This window comes from Tachysurus fulvidraco, chromosome 18 (genome assembly GCF_022655615.1).
Source record: "Tachysurus fulvidraco isolate hzauxx_2018 chromosome 18, HZAU_PFXX_2.0, whole genome shotgun sequence".
NCBI classification, from domain to species: Eukaryota; Metazoa; Chordata; class Actinopteri; order Siluriformes; family Bagridae; genus Tachysurus; species Tachysurus fulvidraco.
The window spans coordinates 13,557,849-13,567,208 of NC_062535.1; the positions used below are offsets into that span (position 1 = coordinate 13,557,849).

General features: G+C 36.9%; 2 protein-coding genes across 2 annotated transcripts in view; both read left to right on the forward strand.

Annotated features, from left to right (window-relative positions):
- LOC125139486 (verrucotoxin subunit beta-like) overlaps positions 1-9,360 on the forward strand; it is a 110,102-nt gene that overhangs the window by 77,544 nt on the left and 23,198 nt on the right. The gene's annotated exons all lie outside the window — the stretch shown is intronic.
- Positions 360-4,442, forward strand: LOC125139385. The gene is made up of 12 exons (XM_047803051.1): positions 360-607; positions 895-975; positions 1,213-1,420; positions 1,746-1,915; positions 2,010-2,108; positions 2,534-2,766; positions 2,849-3,027; positions 3,111-3,204; positions 3,389-3,733; positions 3,945-4,062; positions 4,140-4,230; positions 4,325-4,442. The coding sequence occupies exons 1-11, from the start codon at positions 382-384 to the stop codon at positions 4,226-4,228; spliced, it is 1,842 nt and encodes a 613-aa protein (XP_047659007.1). The 5' UTR covers positions 360-381; the 3' UTR covers positions 4,229-4,230; positions 4,325-4,442.

The following is a 9,360-nucleotide window of genomic DNA, read 5'->3' on the forward strand; positions in this document are numbered from 1 at the left end:
TCTGTGTTGCAATGGCCACCAGATATGTATTTGACCCACAAAACCCCCATTACCAAGAGGGGAAACGCATGGTTCTTGAAATAGAAATTGATCGCCTTGTAGCTGAATGCAAGGTCAGAGTTTGTATATACCTCAATCATGTTATACTTGAACATACAGATGGGGGACAAATTAAAGTAAAAACATAATGAATGTGGAAGGATGAGTGTATTAGATTTCAGACAGGTATATTGCATGATGAGTTAAGCAATTAACATCCTATCATGCTCTCTGGCATATGTAAATGATGGAATATATTTTGGAAGAATGGAGCTCCATCCCCTGAGTTAGAGACTTCTATGCCAAGGCTCATTCAAGACGTTAACACCTTACTAACACACTATGTTGTGTTTTCTTTTCACTGGTTACATTTCTTTTGGTTCCAGTACATTGAACATTATCAGTCTTACAAGAAATATTCACTCCAACACACAGAGAGCAACTTTGGAGAGGAAACGTGCAGGCTCTGGAGGAGAACCTCCACGGACCTCTAAAAGGGTCTTTAGAGGGGTAGGTCGTGGCAAGCCAAGGGGAAGGCGAGGAGGGCGACGCAAAGCCTCAGCTACAGGTTATATGTGAATTATTTGACGTTTTTTGAAATTTCCTATGTAAATAGTGGACCAACTGAAATTAGAACACTGATTGATTGATTGATTGAGAATGTAAAATTCTCCAATATCCAAAAAGACATTAAAAAGTTCATAAACCTTTTTGTGGCACTATTATAGAAGACATTACCAAGTACTTAACAGAAATGTCTGATTTCAAAAATTGTTCAGTATATACAGTAGGTTGAAAAAAAAAACATTAATGCAGTTATAGCCTAACCTGTTGTCATTCTTCTGTGTTTTACAGTCACATACCCTACGGTTGAGTGTTCCCTGTCATCCAGTGTGGAGGTTCCCTCAGAAATACTAAATCCTCAAGAGGAATTTGGTAAATAACAGTGATGGATTTAAGTTTAAATCTAAAATTCATGTAAAAGTAAAGTAATTAAAGACAAAACCCTTAGACAAAACTGTCAGTGCAGTAGATGGATTAAGAACACAATGTAGTAAAGATGTGGTCCAGTTTGATACTGAATCATGAAAGTTTATTCAAAATATTGATCAGTTGACTTTTTTAATTGGCCCTCATTGTCCTTTACAGCTTTATTTTGTATTTTCTTTACAGAGAAAAATATGGAGAGACTCTCAAATATTTTGGCATCATGTCTTTCTGCTGAGCCTCAAAGAAGCTCTGCTTCATCATGGTCTTTTCGGCAGCAGAAAGCCTCAGGGCGCTGGAAAGAGGCAAGACCATACCACCTACAATGCCTTATCGCAAAGGAGGCTGTTGGTCATCCCTTGTGTTGCCTTTGCCACGAGCCTGCTGTTATTAGGTTGGTTTTCAATAATATTAAACTTTAATTACCCAGGGTCAGTTTGCTGAGAATTAATGCTCAGTAGCGTGCTTTATAAGTTAAGTTGCATGTCTTGTGGAATGGTAGAAAACTTGGATACCGAGTTGAAAACCACATTAATGACAAGTTAATTTTCATTAAGGAACTTTGTGCTGTGAGGTGATATTGCTAAACATTGAGCTATTATGCAGTTCTATAAAATCAAATCAGAACTACTCAAAGTAAATTTGAAATAACTTAAATTATTCACCTGAAATAATGTATTTATATTAGAATGTTTTTTTTGTTTTTTTTTTCTCCCTAGGTGCAGAGAGTGTCTTCCTGAGGATTGGTTCTGTGGGGACTGTGATGTATTGCATTACAAAAAACAGCCACTCCACAACAGGGAAAGTGTGATTCGTGGTTTTTTTGAAGCCATTCCTCCAACCTCATGCATCATTAAAGGAGAAGGTGGATATTGCACCCATGAGCAAGGTACGTTCTCATGAAAGTCTTAATGTTGCTGTTCATGTGTGTCAGCAGCCAGTTACAGATAATCAAAATTAGTGGTTTTCTTTCTTTTTGCCAGCTTGCATTTTGCCAACTGTGAAGGTGCCAGACTGCTCCTGTGAAGGCACAAACTTCACTGTATTACCAGGCAAACCGGTGATTTTGATTACCATCAATGGTAAAAACAATATACACTACTTAGATTTCTATTTTAGATTTGATGTTTTTCATACTGGTGTGCTGTGACATTGTGCCCGTCAACACCCATGGTATTGACATTAACTGGAACAAATACAGACATCTTTTTTTTATTTTTGTCCTCTGCAAACAAAAAAAAAAAAGTTAGCTGTTGCAAAGCAGTTACATCCTTTGCATGCTTCCAGGATGAAGTCCAATCGATACAGCTATTTGGAATTTGGTGAATTAGACAAATGTAAACAATGTAGGTGTGATACTTCTCAAGAAGTATGAGTGCTATACTGGGATTATAGGAACTTAAGCAATGTCTCTCAACCATTCACAATGTGCAGAATGAACTGTTGTAAAAAAAATATGTGGTAAAGGTTTATTTATAATTTTTTTAATTAACTTTTTTGTTCCAAGGGCGTTTTGACTTGCATCAGCCACTATATGAATGTCAAACATGCCAGCAGCAGTGGACTCCTGATTCAAAGGACCTCCTTAGGAGTGGATATTGGCCAGCCTCTGTCAGCAATTCAACGCTTTATACACTGGACCTCCTGAGCTCCTTTCAGGAGCTCAAGGTCATCGCTCCAGGATTCTCCAGACAAGCCTTTGCAAAGCTGTTGGAGCATCGGACTAAGTGTGGAGGAAGAGTAAGTGTAATTATTACTTATAACATGTCTTTCCATAAGCAGACAACATCACAAATACTATTTCTTTCTATATATCTTCCAGAAAGGACATATCAACGGTGATGCACTGCAGCGGAGCTTTTTGGAGTTTTTCTACGCTTCTTTTGAAGAAGACCAGCTCTGCTGTAGTGCACCTTTCACCTGCCCAGCCTGCACGCCGGAAATGTTGGCTGTTTCCGCCGATGGGAACAGAAAGCTATATCGCTTTCACCGAAACACAAGGTGGTTTTTGTTTGTCTTTTTATTGATTTATTTATTTACTTTATATATAATGGATGGATTCTCTATTTTTCTTTCTTTCTCAGCTCTGATGATCCTAGTTTTTTTGAAGGGCTCTTTGTGGCTGAAGACAGTGTGGTGTCTACATTTGTCGACACCATACAGAAAGCACTGAGAAATGCAAGTTTTTTATCTTAACTTGACAAAATAGTTGACAAAAAAACATATGTGTCTGACCTTGATTTCCTCCCCACTTCAACTACTTCTGCCTACCAAGTACTCTAAAATCAAATTGAGAGAATAAATGCTACATATTGTAAGACACCATTGCTTTTATTTGATTTGCTGTGTTTGTGTGTCATAGACACAGGGAAGAGGCACATGTGGGGACTCCCAGTGGACAGCAGCGAGGGAGACGTCAAGGAAGGCTTCCAAATTGGATGAAGAGGGGATGGAGGTTGCTGTGTGTCGCCATGGGTTCCTTCTGAAGGCCCTTAATATGTACAGAGGGGAGATATTTGCCTACCCCCTGTATCTTCAGAAGGAGCTCATGCCAGCCAAGGCAAAATTCTTTGCTATGGATGTGGCTTGCAAATATTGGCCATACTTGGAAAAAGCTGCTCGAGTCCTTCCTGCCCTTCAGGAGCTCACCGAAATGAAACCCTTCCTCAGCATAATGCATGCTCGAGCCCATGCTACAAAGTGTGAGGTATGTATACTATATTTGCAACATATGTACATTTGTAATGTTTACATGCACATTAATAATATGAAATGAAAAGGCTACTATACTAGGTAGCCTTTTTGCTTTATAATTTCTTGTACAGATTGTAGAGCATTTTGAGGCAATTTGTGATATAGGGATATATAAATAAAATTTACTTGAATTGATTTGAATTTCTTCCATCCTTTACTAACAGATTAAATGGAGTGGTAGGAACCAGGAAGGAGCAGGAACAACAGCCGGAGAGGAGGTGGAGCAAGTGAACAGCTACCTGTCACGTTGTGCCCTGACTACCAAATATATGTCCAAAGCAGGTGATCAGAGTGTTTGCAAAATTCCTACATACTTTTATTAGATTATGCATCATATCCTCATTATTTGCTTTCAACAGCACGGGTGGACATGGTTACTTTGCATGCAGTGGGGTGGAACCACAAAAAAGTCTCTCTCTACATCAGGCACTTTCCACAAGATATGTGAAGGTAAGTCTACTGTTAATTGTTTTGTGTGTCCTTTTGTTGTGTGCACTTGCCAAGTTTTAATCCTGATTATTGTATTATTAACATTGTTAATCAGACTTGTCAGAGACTCCAGGATGAGACTACAAGGCTAGATGAACTCAAAGCAGAGCTACACTGCACAGATGAATTGGTGTCACAGTGGCTTTCTGATGTGAAGGAATGGGCAGCTGATGGTAAGCATGACCAGATAAAAGAAACAACAAATTTCCTTTTTTAATACTATTTTAAATTTTAAGTTTGACACTAAAGAGCAGCCAAAGATCATCATGCTGAGAACATCAATGGATTACAACAGTTGGTGACATCACCTGCCACCATAGACATCCAATGTTATGCCACATATATATGTCTGGTTTATTTTATATTCCAGTTTCCCTGCAGGAAATGCACATACCAAGTTCAATAAAGTTGGATTAAAATGAGTTTTATGTATGAATTCAAACACTGAAACAGTTCTGTGTTTTAACAGTGAATTTGTTTTCACTATTAATTCTACAGAGACACCAGATACATCTCATGCCAGTCAAGGCACCACACCCAGAGGACTTCAGCAGTCAATTGAGGGTCTTTACCTTAGTGTGAGGCAGCGGAAGCAAACCCTCTACCGTCAGAATGGTATAAATATATAATAGATTGAAAAAATCAAGCTACTGTATGCATCCTACTCAACAAATACATAGAAATACAAATAGTATTATTTATTTATTTATTTATTTTTAAAAAAGTAATTATATAAAGTGTGTATATAAAGTAATACTATTAATTATTTATATAAACTGTGTGTGTGTATATATACATATATATGTATATACATATATATGTGTATATATACACATACATACATATTCCATTCTTACCTATAGACTACTTCTATCCCTGTACTTCATGTTTTTGTAGACAGCAGCAAGTTTCGCCACCGCCTTCGAAGGAAGCTGGCAGAAGACAAAAAACACCTCCTTCAGGAGATCCAGCACTACAATGGTCTTGTACAAGACTCTGCCACAAACATAGATGTAGCTACTGTGGAGCATTCCCTTAATGGAGAGAGCAATGTGTCTCAAATATGGCCATGGGAGGTTCATGGCAGTGGTATGTCAGTTTCCAGAAGCTTCTCAAGAATTTATTTACAGTTCTGCTGTATAGACTATACTGAAAAAACACACAAACTAAATGAATATTACAACACTCAATATGTTACATGCATGCCTTAGATGCATGTAACATATTGAGTGTTGTAATATTCATTTAGTTTGTGTGTTTTTTTAGTTTTTTTTATTATGTATCAACTTGAAAAGGTACATTTTGTAGTTACAAAACATTGCAATGCTATTATGCAAGATTGTCTCATGCATACATACAATTGCTATTGATTCTTAGCCAACATTTCAATCAAGAAACAATTGCATGACCAATTGATGTTGGCGATGCGACTGCAAGAGGAAAAAAGCATTTTGGTATTGGAGATGGCACAACACTGCACATGGTTGCAGAGCCTGGCAGTGGTTCTCAAGAACAAGATGGCTGAGGAGGGTAAGTTGAATCCATTTAAAGTATGAATTTCAAATGGAAAAAAAGAAACATTATCAGTCTCAGCCACACAATTTGAATGGAGTAGAAGGGTTATTGCTCTTTTTACCACAAATGAGGATTATAATTTGCGGTGGTAACAGGTCAGTAAGGCTTTAAAACGTTTCAAATTTGCTTGATAGATTTGTTGTATTTGTTGTACTGTGGCTGTTACATAAAAGGAGAAATTAACAAAAGAATTTTGAACATTGAATTCAGCACCATCTCAAACACCTATTTCTTGATGTAACACCTGAATGCTACACAATGTGTTACTTTACCACAACTGTAGTGAAGAAGAAAACCGTTAACTTAAAACAGCGATCAGACATTGGCTGCAAAACACAGTTCTGCTGCTTTGGGGCTCACTGCATAAAGTCACCTCAGTGAGACTGATCATGTTGCCTCAAGTCAGTTTATACAGAAGCTAGCCGGGTGCCATGGCAACGATACACATTAAAATATTCTGGTATGTAGATTTGAATGGATGAAATCTTCATTGAAGTTTTTTGGCCTCATTAAGCAATCTTAACAAGCAGTTTGTCTTTAATGTAATCTCTTTTGTATTTTGAGATGTAGACAAGGGAAATGAGGGACTTTGCTGTCTCTTAAGAAGACGACTGTCAGAGGTGTCGGAACAGTTGCAAGTTGTCCTCCAACAGTACAAGACTGCTTTAGGTCCTGAGGCCTCTGTCCTTCTACATGTTGAAGCAGAAGATCCAAGTGGCCTCAGTAGTCCAGACACCAGTGAGGATGAAGAGGAAAACACAGTTTAGGTATTTATTTGTTCATATGTTCTCAAGAATAGACTTGGGGGTGTTCCATCAAGGTGGGTAAAGGAAAAGCCTGGCTTATTTTGATAAATCTTGATAATTTAAGTAAGAGTTCCGTGCCATTACTGTGGCTTAAGCCCAGTTCACACCAAAGATTCACAATGAGACAAAACCATTTTAGAATGTTACAGTGATGTAAACGGGCTCTTTTCAGATTGACTCTGATGGCAACAATTCACCAATTGCTGGTTTTCGAATGTAATACCTGTTTCAAAAGCCAAGTCACTAAACTGTTGGCTAGTTGAAGTTTTGGATGGAGGAAAGAGATGATCAGTTTATCCATTAGTTTGAGGAACAGCACTATCTGTGTAACTCAAGCCTTAAAATTTACTCAACTCTTCAGGGCTGCTTATGTACTCTGTGCACATGCACAATGCATGATTATTCAAGCCTGGTTAAAGTCACTGTTGACTAGAAGTGGCTAATAATTTAGTGGAATGGCTTGAGCCTGCAGTGAAAGTCAGTGTTAATTTAAGCAAGCCTTTTTCAAGTGGACAGCTTACATTAACTGCATTGATGGAATACCCCCCTGTTACTGTTACTCTTTATTTATTTGTGTATTTATTAATGCTTTACACACCTTGTTCATTCTAAAGCTTCACCTTCTTATCATACCTCTTGCTTTTTTTGTTTTTCTATATTTTCCCAGATGGAAGGACTGTGTTGAAGGAAATGGACTCGCCTTATATCTGTATATTATTAGTATGCTGATTGATTAATCACATCAAAATATGTATGCACCCTATATTGTTGAAAATTCAACCTTTTGTTGATAATTTGTCACTGTCTTTTTGTTTTTGTTTTTACAAGCACATTGTACATTGGTACAGCAGATTTAGATAATACATTCAGTGCTTGTATAATGCATTAGATTGTATGTAACAGAAAAATACACTGTTCTGTATGCTATGATTATACTTTATATTGTATATCATTACAGTTGACAGATAACTTGTTTCCCTGTTTTGTTGGTGCTTTTCAAGTTACCTCAACCTCAGTCCAGTGTCATTAAATACAACCTTATGACATGTGTGACAAATATGCATTTGGTGTATTTTCAATAAATTATTTCCAAAGATGAGTATTTTATGTCTTTTATTTTTCCATACATTATTTAAAAACAAAGTTTTATGGTTGATGAAAGTAAATAGCTGGAGAAAGAAACAGAAATTAAGCATTTATATGTGTAATCTTGTTTAATTTGACATCACACTGCATTATTAATACTTTAAGGCAGGTCTTTTTATTTATTTACAAACAAACTGCTCTTGGCATTAAACTTGAGATCTAGAAGTTATGTGTATCTAAGGTGTATATGCGTAATGTATGCATAGCTTTGTATTAGTATTTTTACATTTAATGCATATATTTTGGCATTTTTTGAGAAACAACTTGGTGTGGTGGTGAGTGGCTAGACCTGGGAGAGTTTTTGGGGGCTTACATGGGTAACCAAATGTTTATTTTTGTAAAATGTTGCAACAATATTTTGTGAAAAATTACAGCTATTGACATATAGGGTAATAATTATACATGAAAAAATTACAGTGAGCAAATGAGCATGTAAAAAAAAAAAAGCATGCCCCTGCCCCGTGCAATGTTCTCATCTTTTCCCCCCACCTGTTTGTGTCCCTGATATGTGTTAAGGACCCTCTTGAAAACTAGATGGTTCATCTCAAGGGGTTTCATCCTTGTAATAAACTTGTAGTGACCAAAATGAATTGCCTTTTTAAATCACAATTCTGCTGACCATCCAGTGCATTACTACAGGTGTGTGGGAAAGCTTGAAGGACTTGGGTTGAGACTGAAAACATAGATCTCGCATGTCATCATGAAAATAATGTTAAAAATTATGCCATGTCAAAAAATTTAGTAATTTTTGTCAAAGTGGTTCTGTAAAGCTATGCCTGTGCAAAGTCTTTTCATGAAATTGTGATAATTAAAAGTTTTCCTAAAGGACTGAAAGAAATTAGCTAATAAAACAGATTCTGTCTTATTGTAAACTTGAAAGTGACTCATTTTGGTCACTATTTTTACATAAACAGGAAAAACAAACAAAAGCTTCTTTTTTATATACAGGGCCTTCAAAGTGCTCTATGAAACTAGGCCTGGGATGGCTTGTGGTAATGAAAAGAGAAAATTAAAACGTTGTCTTAGAGCTAAACCAAATACATCAATTGTAAAGGTTTCAACCTGAAGAGTAACATGTCAGTATGAAGGTTCTACATGGCCACTGCGTTCCAAATACTGATCTTTGAACCTTGACCTTGGACCATGTTTGAAGTCTTATAATCCAGCAGCAAAAAGGTCTACAGACATGGGACCAGCTGTTTTAGAGAGCTCTGGACCTCAGCTATCATGTGAGTATAGTCACTATTGGGCACCAACTGGGGGTGCTGTCAAAAAAGCTCACAAGCAATTTTCACCCATTTAACAATTATATTTTAAATCTGATAACACCACCCCCCCAAGCCCTTAAGAGGATCCACAGTTTAATACTGTCAACTTCTAAATATGGGGAATATATCACTGTATTTAAAAACTACAATTCCCAGTACAGACGTGCCAATGAACTTGTTACCTTGAACTTGTTGAAGTTCGTCCAGTTTAGGGTTAAAAATCAGTAGTTGTCTTTTAACTAGTGAAAAACACTAGTGACTATTGTTCATTTATAGTAGCTATAACCATGGTGATC